We start from the raw sequence: 27,240 nt of genomic DNA on the forward strand, positions 1-27,240 counted from the left end.
CATTTCCAGTCAAACACATAAACTACTTGCGCATGCACACATTTTCACACCTGTCAGCAGATGAATACACAAAACTTTAGTTTTAATTAAAATTATTCTGTGTTGCTTGATTTTTCTATTTATTTTGAGAAAAAGGGAGGGTATATGAAAAAATTGCAAATATTTTTTGTAAGCAAAAAACAAACAAAACTATTTAAAAAATAATTTTATTTACAAAACCTATAAAACAAAATCTCACACACTTTGTAGAGTTTTTCTTGTAAAACCTTTTAATTAAAACTATTGTTTGTTTTTCATATTTATTTTAACAAAAAATATTAAGTGTGTTCCTGTTTACTTGTCTTTGAATATTATCTGTCTGCTTGAAGACAGATAATATTCAAAGACAATCAAATAGTGTGTGTGTGTGTGTGTGTGTGAGTAGTTTACAGGTTCAAACCAGAAATTAAAGCAACTGATGTTAACCTGAATCTGTCCTTTTCATATTCGCTTGTTTTGGGGACATCTAAAATCTAAGTGATCCGATACATCTGCTAGAGGGTGTGTGTATGTATATATATTTGTATATATAACACAGGTGAAGTTTACATATACAGGTTAATAATCGAAATAATCATTACTGTATTTATATAAGGATGTTTGATAATAAATAGAGCAGTTTAATAGGTATAATGATTTTTATTCATTTTATTAATCTTATATATATATGATGTATCACAAGTCAATAGAAGAAAAACATCAAAGTGTTTGATCATAGGTCATACAAGAGCTATTATTTTATACATACTATACACTTTGTTTGCTGGGAATATCAGAGTTTTGTCCTCCTGGAATTTAGAAAAATTCCAACTGGTTCTTTCTTCAGATAATTTTCTCATTTGTGTTTGATATGGAATACAGCCCTGACAAATCTATCTGAAGAAAAAACAGGCTAGAACTTTTCCTTATTCCAGGAAGGCTAGACGGACAAAACCTGGTATACCCAGCGGAGACAGTAAGGTACAGCATTTACATAAAATTAAATATATTCGTTTTCGGATTAGTGCCGGGTCTGAAAAATAGTGTATATCTTAAACTTAGGAGCACAAATGAACCATAATACTTAGTTTTGGTCTATAAACTTAATTCTAGTTCGAAATGAAATTAAAACATATTTAAAAGACTTTAAAATTCAATTCTACTTTCCCATGGACATGATAAACATTCTCAGACATGGTTATTTTATTATTATATAAAGAAAATGGTGTCATATTTTATCTTAAAGTAATTTTGAAGCCTTTATAAAAATTATTTCTGGCTAGAGTTTATAGACCAAAATCATGTAGTCTTTTTTTTTTTTTTTTTGCTTTAGAGTGGCAAAATGTCATATCACAGGGGATAAATTATTGACTTATTTTTACATGTTTTTTTTTCAACAATTGATATTAAATATTTTTTTGTGTTAAAAAAAAAAAAAAATGAAACAACAAAAGATAAAATGGAGTCAGGGTTAATATTTACTTTAGGTTCATAAATCTGTAGTTAGTATCCTTCATTAACAACCATTCTTGCTTTTTAGGGCAGTTAACAATGTTTTTTTATTACTAACCTAACGCGTGTTCATTTATGTTTCTAATACAAAAATCTACAGTATTTCTCAAAAGTTCCACTAATCCAGAATATATATATATATATATATATCCATCCATTTCAAAACAAATAAAAAATAATCTTTTTTTTCAACTCAAAAGTTATTTCCCATTAAATAGCCAGTAAAAAAAGTTAAAAAAAAAATAAGCTGAGGTAAATTATCTCCCTTGATATAACATTTTGCCATCCTAAAAAAAAAAAAAAAAAAAAATAGTTCAGTTTACCTGTGTTCCTAAACCAAAACAAACCGCATTCCTTGAAACAAACAGTAATCTAAAAAAAATGACACACACACACACACACACACACACACACACACACACATATAAGTGGAGCTACCAACACTTATTGATTTTTAAGCATTTGTTTATTAATTAATATTTTACATTTAAAGAAACTTTGGTGTTTAAATTTATATTTGTTTCACGCATGTTTCAGATATTGTTTTGCAAAAAAAAAAAAAAAAAAAAAAGGTGTGGGTTCAATCTAATTATTATTAAAAGTTTGGTGTCTGTATGCACATTTCTTCTCTTTCCGGGTCAGCATAAGTATATGTTGGGGCATCCAGCTTGACTTTATTGAAGCGTGTTGTTTGGTCACTGTGCCTAATTTGCTCGGTGGGGGAGCAAATAAATACCCACTGTTTTGATATAGAATTAGGAGGGTTTGAATTAGTGTACATAATTTATGATGGTTATTTAGTTTTTATGATTCCAGTCTTTTATGCAGGTGTAAGTGCATGTGTGTGTTTAGGTTAGCGTATCTGTTCTGGTTTATGTATGTGGGATGTGTATGCATATGTATGTGTGTGTGTGTAAATGTTTTTGTCTACACATGCAGTTACAATTATATGCATGCATATATGTGCTCTGTATTTGTTTGCGTTGCGTTATGATTTGTTCATCGCTGAGATGAATTATAAATTTTTTTTTTTTGTGTAAAGAGGTAGGCATGATTTGGAGTTTTGGCATAACCTTGAATCTACTTCTGCTTCATGTGTGGATATGTTGTGTAAAAATAAAAAAATTCTGTTTTCTAGGATTTTATGTTGTTTTTGTATAAAAGTACTGTTGAGTGCTTTGGTGGTGCCTATATAGGATCTATTGTAGGTTGTATATTTTAGTATATAGACCACATCTTTGGAAGTGCAATTAAATCTTTTTTTATATATAATTTGAATATTTGTGGTGGGTTTTTGAATGTGTAGTAGTCTCCCACTATTATTAGGTCATAAACCCAACATCGTTGTTGCATTTTGTGATATCTTGTGTGTTGGATGAGTTTGAATGAGGTTAAAATGTGTTTGAGGGTTTTTGGTTGGCATTTGTATTTTATTATTTTTGCTGTTTTTAGCATGTTGCTTAGTTTGTTGTTTTGGTTGAAAAGATTCAGGTTTCTTGTTATCGCTGAAATAGTCATGGATTGTTTTTGCTGTGTGTAGAAATGTATGTTAAGATCTGTCCTTTTGAGTTTTGCAGTTGTTCTAATGGTATTTTTTCTGATAGTTCCATATCTTTGTGTATTAATTTTGATTCTTCTCCTTAAGGTTTTTCATAGTTCCTTCAGTCAGACAATTTTGGTGTTTGACTATAGTACAGATTCTGCATTTTAGGAAATAGGGTAGAGAAAAAAAAAAGGAAAATATTAAATAAAAAAGCAAATTTTAAAAAATTAATAAATGTTGGTACCTTCACTTCTTTAAACATACACTTTTATCTTGCTGGAACCACACTACCCTATATATATATATATATATGTTTACATCTATAGTAAGCAAAAGCTTATGAATAAATAATTTATGAACATGTAAATTAAGGACAACAACGGAAATAAATATATTTTTGATATTTCATTACATTTGCCAAAAGGCAAAAAAAAAAAAGTTATATTTTACTGGTCTGTCTGTCTGTCAGCAACTTCACATAATAAAAACTGCTGATCAGATATCTATCAAAATTTTATTGGAGATCTTTTATCATTTTATAAAGAAGCCTCCATTTTCAATCTGGGAACCTTTTTGCTTAATTAATGTTATGACTATTAACATCATAGCAAAATGGTTGGTTTCTTTTTGTTTTCCTTTTGCAATTCATGATCCAAGCAAAGTTTGTTGGTTATTTAAAAAAGCATTACCAAATTATTTTAGACTAATAATTTACCATTGCCAAAGAGGCAGGCAGGCATTTTACTTTGTATCTTTGCTTGTTAGCAACATTATATAATTACTACAGATGAGATGTTGATGGAAAGTTTCACTAAGAGTTGTATCTTTTTTGTTGTAGGAGTCTTTCATATGAAAAAAAAAAAAAAAGAATTGTTACATAATTTGGATTATCTTTCCAAGATGAAAAAATCCAAAATCTGAGCCTTAAAAAAAAAAATAAAAGTTATAACCTCATGTCAGCACATTCAATCCAATAGGAATATTATCAAGCCTTGGTTAAGGTGAGCACTTGCTGAATGGTTCTTTAAAACATTTTACTGTTTCTCCTTTTCGCTTTCATTCTTATCTGTTGGCAAACTGCTTTTTTCTGTGCTCTGTTTCGCGGATATCGCCCGTTCAAACATTTCCAAAAATGCAGGAGGGTAAGTCTTTGCCATATCAAATCTCTCGGACATCTTTACTTCGCACTGTTTGTCCTTGTTGAACGCATTCATGTAAAGTGGCAGCAAGTCCTTCTCAAAGTTCATCACTTCAGACAACTCAGTGTCATGCGACCGAATATAGAACGGCAGGTAGCTGTTAGGCAACGGGATCACTTCAGCAGAGGAGTTGCGTCGTATTCCACTGCGTTTCTCCTTCTCGTGCGTTTTCAGGTGGACGGGCAAATAGCTGTTTTGGGAGAAGCGTTTGCCGCAGATGTTGCATTCATACGGCCGCTCACCCGTGTGAATGCGCATGTGGATCTTCAAATAGTTGGCGTACGTGAAACTCTTGCCGCACACTTCGCACAGGAACGCTTTGTCGCCAGTGTGCGTGTTCATGTGCAGTTGGAGGGTGACACGCTGAGTGAACGACTTCCGGCAAACCTCACACTGGAACGGTTTCTCTCCAGTATGGGTTCGCAGATGGACCTGCAACTGATGCCGACGTACAAAGTCGAGTTGACAGAAACGGCAGCGAAAGTAGTTGCCATCCTCACACAATCGTCCGCTCAGCGCAATCTTTTCCAGGCAGACGTCACAAAAGCAGTACCGTTCTCCATTCAGCACGCGCACGTAAATATCCTTCTGGCAGACTTTGCACTTGTCCTGCTCCCTATTGGTTAAATCGCTATCATCTTTCTGGCTACAAGCAAGGATCTTGTTAAAAAACGAAGACTGAAATCCTTTCTTTGCCTTGTGTACGCCCTCATGCTTTTTTAGCAGGTTTGCCTCAGCAAAATGTCTACCACAAACATCACAGCCATACGGTTTTGATCCTGTATGTATTGGCAAATGTCTCCGAAGTGAGGTATCGTTGGAAAAAGTTTTACCACACACAGCACAGCAATATGGCTTTTCACCAGTGTGTGTTCGTATGTGACCCTTAAGACTATTGCTCGTTGCAAGGTCTTTACCGCAGATCTCACAGTGGTACATCTTCTCACCTGTGTGCGTCCGCCTGTGACCGGGCAACTGTTCACGTCGGGCAAAGTTCTTGCCGCAAATGTCGCAGCAGTACGGCTTTTCCCCCGTATGGGTTCTCATGTGTTTCATTACGCTGCTGTTCTCAGCAAATTTCCGCCCACATGTCTTACAATCAAATGGTTTCTCCCCTGTGTGGGTCTTCTTGTGTCGTCTCATACTGCCCTTCTCAGAGAAGAATCGACCGCAAAGGTCGCAGTGGAATGGCTTCTCTCCAGTATGAGTTCGAAAATGGGCCTCAAGTGAACGGTGTTGCGTGAAGATCTTTGAGCAGAGCATACAACGGAAAAACTTCTTCTCGTTGTGCTGCTCGATATGTTCCAGCAGTTCCGTGTCGGTAGAAAATGTTTGCGTGCATTTCTTACACTTCAGCACCTTCTTTCGCTGTCTCAAATTTGTTTTAGAATTAAGCCAATCAGAGGAGGAGTCGGGAGAAGGGGAATCGGAACCCAGGTAATCGGAATCTGGGGAATTGGCTATGGCAGAATCAGGAGCTGGTGAATCAATTTCTTCTTTAATGTCGGGTTCATTTTCTGATTGATCCATGCCCTATAAGAAATGAAAAAGAGAAAATGATGACTATTTGTTTGACCATGATAACTAAAAATGTCTTAACATTAAAACTGAAAATTAATTTGAAGATCCATTTTTCAAGGATGTGAGTGACCAATGGAAAAAAAAATCTGAAATCAAAATGAATTTTCCAATCAGGGTGAGGGGCACATGTGAAATTTAACATAAAATGATCCTCTCCTTTCTCGCTATTCTGTTAACTAAAAGGTATTTTGTTATGAAAGAGAAACCAATAACCTCCATCCCCCAGAAAAGACCTGTAAAATCATACACTCCTAAAAAAAAGAAGAAATTGATTAATTGCGTTAAAACGATAGAATGGCCCAGAAATGGGGAATTGACAAAAAAAATCTAAATTTTAGCAGTTTTTTTTTACTTATTTCCGGTGTTGAAAATTGCTTATCCAGGGTGGCACGATAAAAGTGTTGCCCTAGAAAGACAACATGATTCCATTTGATGAAAACTGGTTTCCTTTTTTGTTGCAGACCATCTACTAGGTGGTTAGTTGTGTACAAATCCCAAGAGCGATAGGAGCCGGCTATCATATCTGAAAGTGACACAATATTCAACGAACGAGATTGTTTGTTTGTTCAACCAGCACATCGACCTTCTTTGGGTCATTTAATGTTGTATATAAAATTAAATTTTTTTTAGATGTTTTCAGAGTTGATTTTCGCTGGGTATATTCGAGTATTGTTTTGGTATATTTTGTTATTTGATGGTATTTATATTTTATGGTAAAGATTTGCTCTTTTTAGGAAATTTAGAATGGTTTTAGGGCTTTCTTATAAGTTTGTGGCCTTGTACTAGTGTTGATGAATTTGTGTGAGATCGTAGCTGTCAAGTAGAAAGTGTTTCACTGTATAAGATTTGTGACATGGTATATATTTGGGAGGTTCTTCACTTTTTACTATGTAGGAGTGAGTTATGTATGTGTGTCCTATCCAGATATGTGATAAGACTACCTCTTCTTTACGTGATTTTCTGGGATCTAGTAGGTTTATTTTTAAGCATAGGTGTAATCTGGAAGAGTTTGTTGTTTTGGCAATTGTTCCAGTTTTCTTGCCATTTCTTTGTAATAAAATTGTTTATTGAAGGTTCGTAGTCTGTATGTAGGACCTTTACGTCACTTTTTTTAGCAATACACCCAGACAATAAAACGCTTTGGATAATCATAGATTTCAACGGGTTCTGATAAAATCGTCATATTTTAAAAACCAAAGCAATTTAAGTCCTCAAAATACCACCATTTTGTTCAGAAATAAATAAACTTTCAAATGAATTAATAAATGTACATAATATATTTTAAGAGTTTTAAGCAAATGAAGTGATAAAAATGTTATCATAAAACAATGTTTTCGGTAAGATTTTGTAATGAACCCCTTTGATTTGTAAATCCTCGTATTACATTTGTATTAAGAATTTTGTCATGAGATTTGGAAACTAATCAGAATAGATGTCACTTTTAATAGTTTGGAGTGTCCGAATACTTTTGACCACTCATTTTTTTGTTGTGTTAAAGAAAAAAAGAAAACTTCCACATGACGAATATTGAAAATTTTGAGAAAAATTGTTTTCAGATACTCACTGTTAAATAACTCAATCTTTTTACTATTTTTATCTGTTTAAAGTATAATTGTGTGTTTTTTCTTGTGGTAGTTAGCAATTTAAAATCATGATATCTGGACAAAAAAACTGTTTCTATTTTAAAAAACTATCTAAAAACTATTTGTAGCAGCAATACTATCAGTGATAGTATTGCTGCATTAATTTCTGGAAATTTTAAGTAGCATATTCTAATTCCTAGCACAAAAATACACTTATATGGTAAATTTCATTGCTTAACCTTCTGTTTTAACAAAAATATAACATTTTTACTGAAAAAGTAGTGTAAAAAATGTGGCAAAACGCATATGGTCTTAAAGAGGGAAAAATATCCAAACATGTGAGGCACAAAAATAGTCATAACTTCCTTAATTTTAATCAGATTTTAAAAATTTAAAAAGATTCTTTCTTAGCCCATCAAGCTTTCCTATAAATACTAATATTAGGTATCCCAAACTAAAATTTTATTTTCATTATATCTAAAAAAAAAAAAAAAAAAAAAAAATTAATGTGGTCATATAGATTTTTGTAAACCATAAACAAAAGTATCAAATTTATTTTGGTAGCTCAATTAGCCATCAAGTTCTGATCGTTCAAAGTTTGTCGGAAAGTTGAAAATTTGCTATCATGGTTCAGAAGGCAAATTTCATAGTATATAACTAAAAATGTAAGCTACTAACAAGTGAAGAATCCTTATGTAATGTCATCTTGTGGTAAATAAAAATCAATACTAATGAAAGCAATAATTAGGAGATGATACCAAGCTAAACACTAGGCAAAATCCCACTACCAACGGAGAAAAAAGTGCAAATAGGACACGGAAATGCGACTTTGACTGTTCATATCAATTTCATTTCGATAACTAATGTATTGAATCTTCTTAGTATGATTCATAACACATTATAGATCCAGATAACTTTTTCTTTTAATTATAAATTGATAAAACCACTCAATTGTGGATCATGTAAAAGCAGTCAAACAGACAATTTAGTAAAAAGGGCAAAAAAGAGTTTTAAAAAATTAGTCAAAAGTATATGTTACTGAAATTGCTGTAAAAATGTAACCATTGGAAGTAGAAGCTTAAAACTTTGCAACTTTACTAATTTTTGGGTGACGAATTCAAAAAAATGTTTGCCTTGTTTCTAATAACAAAACTTTTTGCCACAAAAATATTTTTACTTTGGGAAATTTAAACTCGCTAAAAAAAGAACCGACGACAATAAGATTTAGAAATTTGTTATACAAAAGTCACAAGTCATTTTTTTTCAAGCATTGGAAAACTTTCAACTTAAAAGACAAGTAAACAAGTAAGATATTTTATAGGCAGAGGTCTTACTACAATTCCTTTCCTTATTGATTTTCTCTCGAAATTCTTTCATAAGCTTCTGCTATGGTAGATATATCAAGAACACTCCAAATCCTACCATCACTTGAAACTGACATTACCTCAAAACCCCATCTGTAAACAAATGCTGACTCTACCTGTGCAATGTCAGCTGACAAAGGCCACCAAAAAAATCTTTTCTACCTTTGGTTTGCGATAAAAATTTTATTACAGCGCTGGATGCAGATATAACCTCAATGACTTGGCCAATGTAAAAGTTGGTGTCATAGTTGACAGCAATCCATTGTCCTTGATGCTCCTAACTGAAAATATCCTGAGATGGTTCTTCATCACAACTGCAGGAGTTATCTGAATGTTCAGCAGATTCACTAAGGGACTTTTTTTGTTGCTTTGGAGGTGGAAATGAATTAACTGGATTTCTTCTTGAGTAGTCAGAGCAAGCAGCTTCCAGTTGAAATTTATTTTCACTGGTGTTGATTTTGACACCTAACATAACCTTGAGATATCTCGGTTCAAGTTTATCAAAAACACCTGGTAGAACATATAGGTCTCGGGGGTACTTCTACGGTTTATTGCCGAAAATGGAGACGCCATTTTTTTTTGTGCACCTGTCGTTAAAATCCGAGGAAGAAATCAGTATTTTAAACTATGACCGAAGCATGAAATAAATAACAAAAAAATTAAACTAGATAATGATTTTCGGTTTCATTTAAATTAATTTGTTGTTAAACTTTTAAAATTGCTTTAATTCAAAAAAAGGTTTCATTAAAATTATTTGTTAAAAAAAAACAAAAAAAACAAGCAAACTATTTTACAAAAATCCAATGTTGCTTTGTTTTATTAAAATTAATAATATAATCAATAAATGTTTTTACAATTATATTTTGATAAATTTTTATGCAGTAAATGCTTTGGTTTTCGAATGGCGTTTGCCCAGTTTAAACAGTTAGGAATACGTCATTTTCATTTTCTGTTTTTAATAATAAAAATATATATACGTTTCATGAAAAACTAAAAATATTATTTTAAACAATAATTTTCTATAAATTTTAAATAAACAAAAACAAACTCACCTAAGAACTATAGTGAAACAAGTTGTTTGTTTACGTTTTCATTGGGTCCTGTGGGTTGTTCATACTGACAGTTGATTTTGTGATGGTACTTTGTACTTCAATCACTTGGGATTAAGTTGTAAATCTTGATGTGTAAGTACAGTCACTTCTATTAGTGGAGCTCCTTGATTTATGAGCGTAGTACTATGACATCAACAGATTATTAAAGAGGAGATATTTCTCTACAAAAAGGTGCTAGTTTTGGAATTTTTCAATTGGGTTTCTTTCATATTTCTTTCACTGAAGTTTTCAAGTTGGATTTTTTTGTGAAAAACAACTTAAAACCTTTTTTAAGCTCACCATATTGATAAGTGACCTTTTTTCTTTAAAATGGTACTATTTTTTATACCTAAAGACTCACAATATTGCGCGCACCAAATTTGAAAAACGCCAACATCTTTTTTTTTTGTGTAAAAAATAAAGCAGCGTTCACAAAAATTAGTGACATAACTTGAAGTAACCTGGAAAAAAAATTATTAAAGACACAAGAAAAAGAATTATATATATATATATATATATATATATATATATAAAAGCGAAAATGTTTGTTTTTGTGTGTGTGTGTGTGTGTGTCTCACAAAAATTTTTGACAGAGACCATGGATTTTCGTTAGATAGGTATCATTTTCAAGCTTGAGCCTTCGGCCGACAAATATTGAAAAATTGACCAAAAACATTCATTCTCAATGGCTCTCTTTTTTACAGGGAGGGGTGGAAAAAAAATTGTATCTTCATGACAAGATGGCTTCTATGCATGCGCAAATGACGTCGGAACTTGAATTAGTTTAAATATTAAAAACACCAACCCAATTTTGTCAATGTCCTCATAGCTCAGTTGATTAAAGTGCGACGTCATTATCTAAAGGTTGTAAGTTTAAATTGTGATGTGAGATGTCTTTTTTGTTTTCGATTTTTCTAAGTTTTAATATTGAAACAGGGTTATTTATGCCATTTTTTACGTTCGCTGCTTTTTTTTTTTTGGTTTTTATTTTTCAGATTTTTTTAAGAAGTTTGTTTGTTTTTTTTCCATCACATTCGCATTTTCTTTTTTTGTTTTTGTGATTTTAAGAAATTTTAACATCGTTCGTTTGCATTACATTTGTTTTTTTATTTTTTTTATTTTTTAAAGTTTTAACATTGTTTTTTTATAATATTTAAACAGGGTTATTACTTCGCTTATTCTTTTGTTTTGATTTAACCCCCCCTCCCCGCTCTAGGAAACACACTTTTAAACACCCGGGCAACACCGGGTACCCCCGCTAGTCTATATATATAAAAGGCAAAGTGTGTGTGTGTGCGTGTGTGTGTGTGTGTGCATTTTTTTGTATGTCCGCAAAAGGTTATTTTTGCCCAACTTCTTGGTCGGCTCACTCCTTCTTAAAGCTTTTTATATGTTGTCTAAATCATAATATCTACGACTTAGGAATGGGGGTCGCAGCTATCTTTAATTTACTCGCCTTTTACAAGCTATTTTTCTGATCGCCATGTTTTCGAAAAGCAAATGATGAGGGTGGGGGAAACAGAAACTGGCTTCCAGGGCAAAACTAGGTCAAACATCACGTGACTTAACTTTCTCGCACTTGTTAATTTCGCTTTATAAACATCAACTTAAAAAACTTATCACTTCCTCTCCACTCGTGGCTGAGATGGTTAGGTTGCAGGGTTTTTTTCATTTCCACCTTCGCGTTAAGGCTTCGGTTCAAGCCTACCTTCTTACTAACACTTTTTTTTTTCTTCTACACCGCCACCCAGCCAAATTTGTTTTGATCTACCCCCCCCCCACCACACACATCTCCAAACACCCGCTAGTATATCTATAAAGCAAAAAGATTAAATTTTATTTAAATCAAAACTTTATCAAAATAACCCAAAAAATAAACGAGATATAGCAAGTTGAAGTTAAAGGAAATTTAACTTTATTTACCAGTTTTCGCATCCTAAACTAGGCTAGTTTGGGATACCTACTAATATTGAAATATTTTAAGCCATTTCAATTTTTTCATGTGTATTGCTACTTATTTGGAGTTTTAGGGAATTTTTGGCTGCCATGTCAGCCTTTTCATTTCTATGGAATCTATAGTGACTAGAAATCCAACAGAAGGAAGTTTTGTGTTGTATGAAAGAATAGATCCTTTATAACAATTTGATTAGTAAGGAATTATTTAATTTTTGATTCTTTAATGATTCTAATGCTGATAAGGAGTTTACAAACATTATGAATTTCTTGGAATTTTGGTTGGTGATAATATCAAGAGCCAAGTTTATGGCTGTAATTTCTGTGTTGAGGAGTTATTTGGTAACCTTTTCTGCCGAATAGTATTATTTGAAATAGCGGCACATCCCACTTTGTTTTGATCTTTGGAACCATCCGTGTAAATGTGTGTCCAATCTGAGTAAGAATCCAGAATGTTGTTTTCGTTTTTGTCCAATTTGAGTAAGAATCCAGAATGTTCTTTAGTTTTTCTCTATAGTCTGATGGGTGAATATTGGATTTAGTATATACTGTCAGGTCTAGTATGACTTTAGGTTGATTTAACAGCCAGGGTGGGAGTTTTGTGAAATTTTCCTCATGGATGCTGGTTTGATCTATAGAGTTGTCTGTAAGTGGTTCTATCATTTTTTCCATATAAAGATCAAAGGGTTTAATTGCATTTTTTTTTTTTTTTTTTTTTTTTTGAATAGATGTGTGTAGTTGGGATTGAAAGTGCATTGAAAGGCAGAATTTTTGGGGTTTGATTTGAGTTTTAGATAATATTGTAAGCCTAATTTTTCACCTCAATTTTAGTGAGGATTTATAGGCTTCAGCATATAAGCTTTCTACCAGGGAGGTTTTGAATGTCCCCAAGGGAAGACTTAATCCTATGTGATGGATGGGGTCCAGAGTTTTTGGATAACTTTTCCTGGTTAAGCCATATATAAAACTTGGTCTACTTTGGCTGTTATCAGGTTTTTATATAATTTTAGAAGTGATGAGCAATCTGATCCCCACTCAGTATTTCCTATAACCCTTAATAGTTGTAGGGTTTTGAAATATTTTTATTTTAACTATTTTAAGTAAGGGATGAAGGAGAGTTTTTGTCAAAATTATGTCCCAGAAATTTATGTTGGTCAGCTATTTCGATTTTTGTTCCTTTTAGGTTGAGAGTAGGGTCATTGTACATTTTCGTGCATTTTCCTATGATTATAGAAATGGACACATTTAGTTTTGGTTGTTGAAAATTTAAAACCATTTTCTATGGTCCATTATGTTAGTTTGTTTATACACATTTGTAGTTGGCATTCTTAGGTATGAATATTTTTTGATCTATGGCAGATTACAAGGTCACCTACATATAAGGAGCCATTTATTTCATTGTTTAGACAATTTACAATATTATTGATTTTTATATTAAAGAATGTAACCGATAAAATACATCCTTGTGGGACTCTTTCTTCCTGCATTTTTGTGTCTGATAGGGTTGGTCTGATTCTTTAAAAATTCTATCAGATAGAAAATCTTTTATCAGGATGGGTAGTCTGTCCTTTAATCCAAGATTGTATAGGTCTTTTATTATACCCTGGTGCCATGTTATATTGTAAACCTTTTCTAAATCCCAAAAGATAGCTATTGCATGTTCTTTTTTTTAATGAAAAGAAAAATGTAGTAGGCAAAAAAAAAAAAAAAAAAAAAAAAAAAAAATCAAGAACACAGATAGGAAATAGTCAGTATCGTCCACCTCTAGAAGAGAGATTTCTTGGCCGTAGAGAAAAAAAGAAGCAGAAAAAAACAAACAAAACAAAAAAAAAAACTTGCTTTTCGCAGACACGTGGTTCGTCACAAAGAACAATCCAATCGCCAGAACCACCTACAACAATCTGCCGGACACACCTCATTGCTTTCCAGTGTCCTGCCTTTATAGCAGCTGGGAATTATCCATTTGCATAATCGCGCGAGAGTAGACATGATTCTACGAGAATTGCATGGGGTCAACGCTAATAAAAACCCATGGACGCCATCTTGGAACTCTCTCTTCCGCTCAGCCTGAAACACAACAGACGTATCCGAGGTAAGCTCTCTATTTCCCCTCATTTCGGTTATTGCTAGTTTTGCTACACTTTGTTAAGGGTTTCCAATCGGATTATGTTGTCCATTGTTCCTTTTGTTTCTAAACCCACTTTGTATGTTGCTAATAAAGCTGTTGGTTTCCAGATACCAGTTCGGTCGTTTACCATTCTTTCAAATGTTTATTTTGTAGATCTGAACTGTCTTTCTCTGGCTTAGAGATGGGGATCACAATAGCAGGTTTCCAGCTATTGAGTAGTTTTCCCTTGAACCATATTTTGTTGAGGGTTTAAAAGATACGTTATTGATTTGGGAGGAAGTTGTTTCGGAAACTCATAATATATCTCATTCGCACCAGTAGCTATATTATGTGCGTTGTTTTATGGCTTTTAGGAGTTCATTTTTAGTAAAAGGATAGTTGTATTCTTCTTATTTGTTTGAATTGAAATTTAATTTGTTTATCTTTTTTTCTGTACCTTGTTTTGTCTTTTGGAAGAAATGACTAATTTTTACTGGAGGAATTATTTTGAGAAGATTCGTTATATTTTTTGTCTCTGTTATTTTAATGTTGTTCTGTAGGAGATGCTTTAAAGGGAGGATAAGTTTTTGCCCAAAATTTTCTTTAGCATGTTCCATACTTTTATGGGGTGTGTGTATTTGAGTTTATTTTATTTATATAATCTTTCTATGATGTCCTTTTTGCTTCTCGGATAACTTTACGAGCTATTGCTCTTTTTGCTTTTGTACTTTGTTGACTGGGAGTTGAATTTTCGTAAGGCAGCTTTACATAAACGAATTGTGTTTTGGCATTCATCATTAAGCCAGGGTTTTTGTTGTTGGTTAGTTCTGCTACTTTTAGGTATACATGTGCAATGGTTAGTAATGTTTTAGAGAAATATTCTTAAGATTTATTTGGGTTTTCCTCATCTGACAGTTTTTATTGGTATTTTGTTTTTTTTATTCCTCCCAATTTACTTTTTTTATTTTCCATTTGGAGAGATAGTTTTTCTTTGTTTCTTTCAGATTTGTTAAAACCACTGGGAAATGGTTGCTACCCTATGAATCTTCTAGAACCTTCCAGTTATAGTCCATAAAGATAGTGGGGTCACACAATAGATCTAGTACCGAGTAGGTGCTTGAAGTGGGATGAAGTTATATGTTAGATTTATTGTTTAATATGCGCGTCATTGTTGTATACAGTTTTTTCAAATTTAAGTTTTACTTTCTTATGCAGATCCCCATATATCGTTGTGACTATTAAAGTCACCTAACAGTAAGAATGGTTTGGGTAACTGATTTATTATTTCATTCAGCTCCGTTTCATTTATTGGATCCTGGGATGGCATGTAGATAGTGGAGATATTTATAATTCTGTGTAGTGTGGCTGCTGTAGCAATTACTTGAATATTAGTTTTTAGATCTATTTTACTTTGTAGGATATCCTTTCTAATAAAGATAGATATTCCTCCAGAGGCTCTCTGTTGGGTATTGTGGATGTGATTGTATTGTTTGTAGTTTATTTTAACTTCAGGTTTTAAAAAGGTTTCTTAGAAACATATGATGGCTGGTTGATAGTTTGTAATAAGAAGTAATAGGTCGTTTATGTTAGGTTTTAGGCTCCCACAGTTCTACTAAATGATTTTTTGGCTTATGGTTTGATTTTATGTATTTATTTTTAACTTTTGTTAGTCGTTGGTGTCTGATTTCGATCTTCTGTGTCCATTTCCTCAAATCTGTATTGAAGTGAATCTCTTGGTCTGGAAGTCGAACGTGGTCTGTTTATTTTGGTTTTAACTTCTTTGTTGGTTGATGGTTTGTTTACTTTTCCTTCATGGATGCTTCTTTTTGGTGAGAGGGGTTGTTTCTATGGATGTTGTAGCACTTTGGGATTTTACGGATCTTTTGAGTTGAGTTTTGGTTTGGGAGCTTTATTCAGTTTTGTAATCTTTATTTTCAACGTTGATTTGTTTTATAGTTTTTTTTAACTTTTCCATTAGTTCTTTATTTCATTAAGTAATTTCATAATATCTTCCGGTTTGATGTTTGATGGATTTGGTTTTGTTGTTTGGTTATTTAGTCTGGTGGTATGATGTATGTTTTTTTTGTTATTTCAAAGTATCTTATATTTTCGATTAGGTTACAAGCATCTTGGAAGGTTATATTTTTGGTATACTGTATTTTTTTCCACTTGTCGCATTCTTTTGAGTTTTCACCATGGCCTTTTTGGCAGTTAATATATTTTGGTTCTTTTTGGCAATCTGTACGGTTCTCATTTTCTCTACATCTTATGCATACTAGAGATTATAGTGTCCGTACCTTTGACAGTTGTAACATCTGAGGGGGTTTGGTATGTATGGTCCGGTGTTTATTTTTTTCATACCCTATTTTAATGTTATTTGGGATTTGGTGGGCGTTAAAAGATGTAGGTGTTTGTATTGATAGTTTCACCATATTTTTTAATTTGGATTCTTTTTACATCAATAACATTTTGCTTTCTCAAGTTAGTTTTGATTTCTTCTAAGGAGCACAGGGATAATTCTGAACTCCTGATCACTCCTTTACTGGTATTCAGCATTTTGTGAAGGTAGATTTTTACTTTTTGGTTGTTAAAAAGTCTCCATTTAAAGATTTCTATTATGTTTTTGGCTTCCTACTTCCACTAGTAGTGTGTCGTTATTTAGTTTCTTGACCATTTTAGGTTTGATGTTTGAAAATATTTCTCTATTCAAAATAGAAAAATATTTTCAAACATCAGAGAGACACTTTTGTTATCGGTTTTCCTTCGGTTGCTTCTATAATTATAAAATAAGGAAGATTTTGATTTAGGTTTTGGGATTCTGTTTCTGAATTTTAACTAGATGTATCGAAAACTTCACAGTGGTTTCTTTTTTTAAGCTTTTTATTTAACATTTACATATTTTGGATTTTTCATTTCTCCTGCTTCCTCACTGCCTTGGAGCCCTGTGTGGGAAGTGTTGGGGGAGAAACTCAATGACAACAAGAATACAGGAGAAGTATACTCATCCTGCTGATGGACTCCAGCACCCATGTTTCCTTCGTCGTTTCTAATGGCCTAATTTCTAGAAAAGATGTTAGTTTTCCAGCCGTGTTTTATCCATTCTTCAGCAAGTTGATTGACTAATGTGGGGAGCATGAGCATATTTTCTTGTTGTGTTTGTCTAATTTAGTGCTAGTCATGATTGATTGGATTCGACCGATCCAACTGCCCATTATAGCCCAAGTAAGGGCCAAAGTGGCGTGTTTCATCTCATGTCATAATAGGACTTTGAACATGATCTGCTCAACTACCAGGATTCCATCCTTAGACATTATGGGTTGCCACTCATGGTGGCCCTATTGAGAGATTTTTACCCTTTGCAGGGGGGCAGTCAGTATATTCTAATACTCCACTAACAAGGCGGACAAGTGAGATTGGAAATGTCTCACTGTACAACTCATGCTCTCTACCGATCCAAGTTATGACAACAGGATCATTGCCAGCACCTTCAAAATGCAAATCCAGATGGTTCAACGCTTCAAAATGCTAATCCAGATGGCATAGCTCAATGAAGGTTACAGTTATGGTTTTTGTGAGGGCCACACCATGCCACCTCACATCTACAAAGTCAGCTTGAAAGTCAACATCAAAACATACCTGGATGTGCTGAAGAGTGTGGTGATCCACTGGTGCAATCAGGTGACCACTGGCAGACCCTGGGTATGGCAGCAGGACTCGTTGTCGGTCCACGTCCAAAGAGACCCAGGCTTGGTTTCAGAAGAAGTGCTATGACTTTGTACCCTTCTCTTACTGCTCCCCCGACTTGAACTACTTTGTTTGGTCATATGTCAAGAACATCACCAACATGACCTCCCACAACACTAAAGCCAGCCTGATCACCACCATCCGCCGAGTATTCGCTGTTCCTACTGGCTCTTGTGGATAAGACATGCTCCCAGTTCCGGACCCATATTGAGGCGGTGATTGAGACTGAAGGCAGCTACATTGAATAGATGTCAACTCTACTAGATAATCAAGTTACCGGAGTTGATTTTTTCAATAAAAGTTTTAAAATAAAGCTGTAGTGTTGTTTTCTTTAGGGTAACAAACTTATCGTCTACCCTGTAGTATGTTTTTAGCAGGTATTGCTTCTATTCTGCAAATCCGCTGAAAATTTTTTTCTTCAATAAGCCAATAGGCTGGCTATAAGAACCCTACAGAGTGACAGCAGTATAATAATTCTGCCAGCAGACAAAGGCAATGCTACTGTGGTGATGGACATGTCGGAGTACTCTGAAAAAATGGCAGGCCTAATCGCAGATGGTAGCTACGGTAAAATAAAGAAGGACCCAACTTTGAAAAATGAAAGAAAGCTGTTACAAATCCTTACCAAAAAACAAGGAACACATTGCTCTGATGAGATATAGACAGCTGGTCCAGCATTACAGTAAGCTACCACATATGTACGGTCTCCCCAAGATACACAAAGACGGTATTCCACTCAGACCCATAGTGAGTTGCCGAGGCTCAGCATGCCACCCACTGAGCAGGTACCTTGTGGATATAATAAACCCATTAGCAGGCAAGTCAGCAGCACATGTAAAGAATTCTGCCCACTTCACGGAACTGATCAAGGGAGCACCCATCAGTACAAACCAAATGGTAAGCCTAGATGTGGTTAGCCTGTTCACTAAAGTCCCAACTAGTGAGGCACTAGCAGTAATTCAAGATAAACTAGCTGCGGAACTCTCCATAGAAGAGCGCACATGTGTACCATTGCCAAACTTAATGGAAATGCTGACATTCTGCATAGAAACAACCTACTTCAGAATGAGTACTGACCTATATCGACAAGAGGAGGGGCTAGCTATGGGCTCACCATTATCACCAGTGATGGCGAACATATACATGGAATACTTCGAAGACATGGCCTTAGGTTCAGCTCCCTTAAAGCCCACCATGTGGCTAAGATACGTTGATGACACCTTCATACTCTGGCCCCATCAGGAAGACATCTAGGCTCTCCTAGACCATGTGAACTCAATAAGACTATCGATACAGTTCATAATGAAGAAAGAAAAAGATAACCAACTGGCCTACCTTGATATACTCATATCACGCACAGAGCATGGGTTTAAGACATCCGTATATCGCAAGCCTACCTTCACCGGACAATACCTTAACTTCAACTCCCATCACCCATACAGTATCAAACATGGAATCGCACGCTGCTTACAACATCGAGCAGAGACAATAAGTAGCGACACCATTACATACCACTAAGAAATGGTCAGGTTGAAGAATACCCTCCGTCGTAACAACTACCCCGATAGCATACTATCCACCAGACGTGTTAATAGTATAAGAGAGGAGAATGAAACCCAAAAACCTCCAACGGTCTGCCTACCATACATACGAGGCATCTCCCTACAACATCAGGATGGTATTCAAGAGCGAGTCAACACTCAGACGACACCTCGTACGAGTGAAGCCCTGCATGGAGGAGAACATGACCAAAAACTGCATATACTCCATCCCATGCAGTTGCAGAAAGGTTTACAAGGGTGAAACATGCCGCCCCCTTAAAGTAAGGGTGGAAGGACACCGAAAAGCGGTAACTAAAGGGGAGACGGAAAAATCGGGTATAGCCAACCATGTCTGGATGGAGAGGGGGGACCATCGCCCCCTATGGGATGAAGTAAAAATAATAAACAGAGAGACCCACTGGAAAGCGAGAAAACTTAAAGAAACAGCTCACATGCTCGGACATAACAACCTACTGAGCAAACCAAGCATAGAGCTAAATGCAATTTGGACACCTCTAATAGAGAGAGAGAAAACCTTGAATAACAACATAGGTTTAAAATTAACAAAAACCAACTAAGAATTGTCCTAGTGACATATGGCCGAGTGGTCCTAGACGTTGTATCAAAAGTTTACAGTTACCCAAGGTGCTGAGTTCAATCCTGAACGAAGGCAGTGAAAAAGTAACATTCAAAACAGAGAATCAGCAATTATATCCCAGAGCCTAGCTGGAGTCCGAACACGGTACCCTCGTAATAATAATAAATGGTTGGGTTCGAGACTCCTAACAAACGGTTCCCCAGTTCGATACAAAACAACTGATGAAGGCCGGAGGGCAAAACAGCCGAAACGTTGTGACGATAACAACCAAGATGAGGAAATCAGTCCGACAATCTCAATCCATGAAAACACCTCATCTCAAAAATACAGACAATTACTTCAATAAATTTGTTTAAATTTTTTAGGGATTCAGTGTACCAATTTTGAAGTACTTAACATATTTAATTTTTGAGATACTGCTAATCAAAAATAGATTCAAATTCAATTTTTTGGAAAAATCTGAAAATTACCTAAATTCCCATTTTTCCCCAAATTTAAAAATGCATAAAAACTGAACCACTCAAGCTGAAATTTTTGGCAAATACTCACTTTAATATATACTAATGATTGGCAAAAATAAAAAAATAAAAAATCAGAGATGTTGACCTTCAATGAGTGGATTACATTTATTTGGAATGCTCCATGTAGACTTTTGCCTAGAGCTCAACAAAGATCATGCCTCAAGATGGTCTAAGTTGCATGAAGTCTGGCTCATTAGTCAGTTATTCATTAATCAGCAAGAGTGCAGAGTTTTAGCTCCTCCATAAGCAATACACTGAAAAAATTCAAATTCAAATATTCTAATAATGGCATACATAGAAAGGACTTTATGATCTAAGAAAGAATCTTTAAATTTTTAAAAATCTGACTAAAAATAATTACGTTATGACTATTTTTGCGTCTCGCATGGTTGGATATTTTTTCCCTCTTTAAGAACATATATGTTTTGTCACATTTTTTATCTCCTTTTTCAGTACAAATGTTATATGATTATTAAAACACAAGGTTAAGCAATGGAATTTGTCAGATAAATGCATTTTTATGCAAGGACTAAGAACATGCTATTCAAAATCCCCAGTTTCAAAGTATTCTTTATTTTTAAACTCTTTAACCACAAACAGGGCATGTTACCACTTGGACATAAAGGGCTACTATTTGGGATTGTGACTAATGACGGATTGTGGAGAGTTATGCAGTAAAATGTCTGTCCACATTACATTTAAACTTCTGCAGATTAGTACAATTAGGAAAGCAGGAAACAGGGAGGGAATTCCAAAATCAGTGAAGGAGTATGATCTGCCTGTCGAGTTAGTCAAGAGTATGTATGTCAAGGGAGCACAAATGCTATCAGAGCACATTCCATTAAAGTACTTGTAAACCAGGCACTGGAATGCAACATTGCGGCAATGCAATTAAGGTTGGAGCTTGGTTGATAGTGCAGGACCTATTAGTTTTGAGAATAGTCTGGGGGTGAATTGTGGTTTTGTAAAGATATAGGATACTTTCTGTTGTGAGTATTTTTTCTAGCATGGTAGGAGGTGGTAACTACCCTAAAAGGCAAGAATGGCCTGAAAATCGGGGGCTATTTCATATCGAATTTATATGCAAAACTAATCTGAAAAAAAAAAGAGACCTTGTTCTGACAGGCAAAAACCATCAGACAAGATCAGAAAATACAGTGTGAGATTTACAGTTAGAAACAGATTATTGGAGTCTATGACTCTACCGGCAAAAGGAATGGAGCAAATTCTATCATTCAGACTCCAAACATCCTTACAACCAGTCAGTCTAATCAATGTTCTTATCCTAGAATGGCGTTTAATCTTTGATAAAAGTAACTCATTGGCACATTTTTAAGACACAAAACATTTACATTATTAACAATATATTATCAATATACATACAAAGTTCTGTTAAACCAACTTTGGCATCCACAAAAAAAGCAAAAGACAGGTTTTATGACAATCTCAACGCTGCTATAAACAGTATTCCTAACAAAGAACTACTGTTCATTATCGCCAATTCCAATGCTAGAGTGGTTGTTGATCATAACTTCTGGCCCACCAGCTTGGGTAAATTTGGGATTTTGAAAATGAACGAGAACGGTTAGTTTCAGCTAAAGCTTTACATCCCAACTTAACACTGACCGTGTTAGTCAACATGGATTGTGCAGTAGTATTGCCTCCTTCAACACAAAACCCCAATATAAAAGATTTTGGAGATACCCCAAATCCAAACACATAATGTTATTTCTAACTTACAGTGGTCATTTTAACATTTTTCCTCTATCTAGGAAGTTATTGTCAAGGTTGATCTCAAAAACTAGATTTAGTAACCAACCGAATTTTGAAAAATATTTTTTTGCTAATATAGTAATATTTTTAGAACAAGTTGCCAAATTAGATTAAAACATTTTAAGAAAAAAATCAGATAAATTTGTAAATAATTGTAAAAACAGAATTTAGAGGGCATTTTTGAGAATTATTCGATAACATATTTAACAGAATTTTATATGTGTATTGATATTCCGTAAATATTGTAGATTCTGTGCATTAAAAAGTGCTTTTTTTTTTTTTGGTTTTACTAACAAGTTTCTCTTATCAAGAACTAAAAGCCACTCAAGGATAACGGTTATTGAGATTGATAGGTTGACAATGGAAGGATGATAAATGAGATGCAAGAAGATTGAAAATCTTCACACACCACTCACTCAAACAAGATCCGATCCAGAAAACAGCAATTCTTCCCCTTTGTCAGAAAGATGGTTTATGAAATGTGTAAACTAAGATAGGATAGAGAGCAAGCAAAAGTTAACTGCTGGAAATAAACTCCAAATTTACTTTCTACTCTTCATCAACTCGTTTTTAGTGTTACTGGATGTGTCTAGATTCACCCTATTGGACAAATCCATATCCGCCTAATGAAGATGCCAGTTTAGTTGTCAATAGCTTGACCATAGCACAGGTTGTACTAGTTTAAATGGTACTATAAGCAGGTAAGAAAGCACATCTGGCCTAACATTAAAAGAGAGGATGCTAAAGGAGACATCATAACAAGCGAATAATAATCATTATCCATTTTATCATCTTATCTTGGCAAGGAGTTCTGACATTTTCTGATAACCTGTAATCTTAGTTTCCAAACTTGGAGGACTTATGGATTGATTCCATTCAAATTTCCCTAAGATTCTTGTTAATGGTTTGCATTTTCTTGGATTATCCAACTTTTCTCTGGCCCATCACCTCAACGTCTCTGCATTTTTTTAATTTAAGAGTCATTTCTTTCAACATGGCCAAATCAATGTAGCCAAATGAATTCATTAAGCTTTGGTATATTCAGTTGTGCAAGGTCGGCGTTAAGTTGACATGATTGCTCTAGACACTTTCTAAACTTATAGTTAATAACAATAATAATTACCACATAGAACCAAGAAAACTGAAATCACAAATCACCCCCCCCCCTGAAAAAAAATTTGTAGCATTGGCATTAACTGGTACTACACCAAATATTTGTGAAGTGTCAAGGGAGGATGGAAAGACTAAGGAGAGAAAATCTAATTGTTGAATGTTTGAGTTACAGAAAAAAAGAATGATTTTCAGATTGCCAAGTTCTCCGCATCAAAGCATACACAACAAAAATTCGTCATGTTCCCTTTTCAAAGTTATCATAAACAAGCTTTCTTCAACTGACATCAGATTGCAAAGTACACTGTACCAACGTCGAGCTGACAAAAAAAGAATCGTTTCAACTCAATGATGGCTTTTTATATTGGTCTCAATTTGCATAAGATACATTTTTGTCTCGTGTCGGTCAGGTTTTGAGTTTAAGACTTTTTTCTTTCTTTTCTTAAGCAAATGACACCCATGCTAATCATGCACACTACAATTTTCACTACAGAAAACACTAATCAGATTTCCACTGGATGAGTAGGACTTGGAACTTGTCACCCAAATTCCAGTGATAACCAATGGTCATTGCCAGTGAGAAGTCAATGGCAAGTGGCTGTTGCAATGATGCAAATTCATTTGCAAAGGTCATTGAAAGAGATGGAGAGTACTGAAAATCTGGGGAGACTTGTCACCCAATGTCTAGGGAACACCACCTGTTGTAGCCAGTGGATAAACTTTGATAATGGCCTGCGTGAGAACTAGGCAGTACAAATAATAAAAATAATATACTCTCATAAAAGAAACAAGAAAACATGCACATTGTGGTACCAGTCTCAGTTAACTCCACACAAAATGATTGTGAAAAGTCAAGGAGGATGAAAAGATTGAGAAGGGCTAACCCTAATCCTAACCTCCATTGAAAGGGTACAAAGAATTCTGGTGCAGGATGACGAAGATCATAATGATAATTAGGGAGATTATAAACCAATCTAGAAAATTTGTAGAAACTGTGAAATTAGCAATACAATACTGAATTAGATTGGCTAACCTAAAAGCTGCTCCAATTCGACACAACAAAAAGCCCACTAATCAATCTGATACAAACAATACCATCCTTAACAATCATTTGGGTGTGAAGTTACGCTGTAAGATGTTTGTTCATATTACATTTAAATTTTTACATGGTGGTATAGACAGGGAAACAATGATCAGGGATGAAATTTTAAAGGAAAACAGTCTGAGGAAAGAAGAAAATCTAGCGTTTAGGGACCTCTACAGTGATAGGCTGCGATTTTACTGATGGATTGGAGTATTTTTGTTGAGGGACTTGCAAAAACAATGTCAGTTTTCACGACCCCCAACTGCATTCAAGGTCTGGTAGCTATAGATACATAATGGAATTCGGGCAATCCAGTCAAACAAAGTGTATATAAGTAATTGGTGAGATTATACCAATTACTCAGTTCAGTTCAAAGTACCCCAAAAGAGTGGATGCAAACTGCAGTTGAAGCAGCCTTGGTCATCTTAACAAATAGAAACAGTGTGTATTTTGGTTAACCACGTAGACTGCTTGAACTGGACAGTGCAACAAAAAGGTATGAAAAATGGATGCGAGTTCAGAGTTCAACCTAATTAAAAAAAAAAAAAAATGAATACAAAATAATTGGAAATTGATCAAGTTTTTTTTCTCATATAAAAATATCAATTTTATGATTTTAATAGTAAATCGTAGCCATTACAAGGTTAATTTTGATCTCAGTTGTTCGAATTCAGTTGTCTACCTTTATTAAATATGGCGGATCAAGACATAACGTCCTAGCTTGCTCGAAAATTTGATTCTCGTAGTTAAAAAAAATAAATAAATAAAAACAAACAAACAAAAAAACTACTTGATCATTTTACGTAATTTTTTGGAATAGCCTATGACATCTTCGTTCAGTGACAGGTACGTTTGGCCTTTTGGTTAAGATCAAAATGTAGTATCTGTTCTTCAGATGCTGCACTTCCATTTCTTGTTCTCTTTCGGTGGAGGAGAAATCCTTCACGACTGAGACAATTTTTATTTTTGTACCTTTTCTTCACGTTAAAAAACGACCCTGGTGTCTAACTCTGTCCCGTGGGTGGGGAGGCATAGTAAATAGGTACATCATAAAGATTTTTCTGTATTTTTGTTTTTTAATTAGGTTGAACTCTGGACTTGCATAAAAAATGCAATAAACAATATAGTGTTCATATTTACTTGCACCCCTACGAGAGCCGAGTTAGACACAAGGTCGGTTTTTTTCATGTGGGGAAAATCCAGCTTCCTAAAAGAGGCACTCTGGATAGAAACAAAAATAAAAATGGTCTCTAAAAGAATCCCAAAATTTCTTTTAATGGGGAGGAAGGCGGGTCTCAAATGATAATACATGACACCTTCCTGCCCATCATTCATTTTAAGGTGACATAATCCTCATCAACGCCACATCAGCCATTATTTTCCTCTTCTCATAAAAACATTTACTTTAAAACATGTAAAAAATATCGGAATAAAAATCTATTTATTTAAAAAGAAAAGGTATCTATACAAAATACGAAACATGCCATTTTTTTAGATAGAATTTTCAAGTTAAATTCAATGTTTACAGAATCTTATTTATTAAATTATAAGGTGAAAGTACAGAACAGTTAACCTCCACCCCTCCCGTGTTAAGAATGGGTTTCTAAATAATAACGTTATTTCAGCACGGTCCGTATTCTGCCTAAGTACTAAAAAAATATTGTAATATTTTTTTATAGCACAAATTGTAAGTTTTATCGGCACTCATGCTTAATAGCTGTTTTGGGAATGTGAAAACAGAAAAAAAAAACAACTTATTTTCAAAAGCCTTTGTCATTACAAGTCCGTTAACATTAAAATCACGCATTGCTAATCAATAGATTACGAATATTTTATTTTTAATTACACAAAAATATATTTTGTTAAAATACTTAAACTTAGACGAAATAAAGCTACAATTAATAATGATAATAAAAGGCACAAATACTCATAACTTGGTGGAAAATAATGCGTGTGTGCATGCGTCTATTATTAGTGTGCGATTGAAACTACTACTATTTGAATAAATAAGTAGAAATTTTGTGCGGATTTTATGATAAAACATTGTTCTAAAAAATGCTAAGATCGCAATGAAGAGAATTTCTCACCTGGTTTTATTTGTAGTAATTTTTCAGAAGGGGTCTCCTTTTTTCCTATTTCGCAAATAATTACCTTTCGTAGGTTCTTTTATAAAAAATGTTTTCATTAGTTGAAAGTCACGATAGAAATCTTTAGTGAAAAAAGACAGTAAAGGGATACTTTCCGGTGTAAGCGACTGAAAGCTCCCCCCTATAAAAATGGTTTTATTTAAAAAATCTATTATTTTATTTTATTATCTTTTTAAAATGAAAGTACCTGTATTCAAATGATTTCAGATTTCATTCTTTGATTTATTTTGTTTTCCTTATTTTCTGTTTTTTTTTTTTTTAATTTGTAATTAAAAAAAAAAAATTGTATTTTCCTCAATCTATCTAGCTACAGCTATCTTTATACAATACTACTAAAATTCAATTAACCTTGACTTGTTAAAGTGTGTGTTTATCCCCGTGCACATGATATGATGTCACAAAGAGATGACATCATATATTAAAACGGGTGTGAGACATCAGGAAAATCCTTTCTGGCTTCATAAAAGTTTAAATAACAAAAATATGACGTCATCCATTAAAACAGATATAAGCAAACATATAAAAAATAACAAAATTCTGTGCTTAATTGTAATTTGAGAATTTCATAATAATCTTTTTAGTGTTAATATAATAAAAAATTAATGTATGTTCCATATGTATCACATATATTTATCTATTTGAAAATAGATAATCACATAAAAGGTTAATTTGCTAAAAACAGTGTGACATCATAAAAGATGAATGGTAATTTGTCTAACCTGAGGGCCTTCGGGACAAGATCACAGTGTAGTATCTGTTCTGATGCTACAC

The 27,240-nt window shown here is 34.0% G+C and overlaps 1 protein-coding gene across 1 annotated transcript; it reads right to left on the bottom strand.

The window, feature by feature from the left end:
• Window positions 1-672: 672 nt before the first annotated feature.
• On the bottom strand, window positions 673-26,679 carry LOC145242486 (uncharacterized). Its single transcript, XM_080105543.1, has 2 exons — window positions 26,410-26,679; window positions 673-5,805 (listed from the first exon to the last, which is right to left on the bottom strand). The coding sequence occupies exon 2, from the start codon at window positions 5,800-5,802 to the stop codon at window positions 4,108-4,110; it is 1,695 nt and encodes a 564-aa protein (XP_079961669.1). The 5' UTR covers window positions 5,803-5,805; window positions 26,410-26,679; the 3' UTR covers window positions 673-4,107.
• Between the last annotated feature and the right edge of the window lie 561 nt (window positions 26,680-27,240).

This window comes from Euprymna scolopes, chromosome 21 (genome assembly GCF_053919585.1).
Source record: "Euprymna scolopes isolate OS-2025 chromosome 21, ASM5391958v1, whole genome shotgun sequence".
NCBI classification, from domain to species: Eukaryota; Metazoa; Mollusca; class Cephalopoda; order Sepiida; family Sepiolidae; genus Euprymna; species Euprymna scolopes.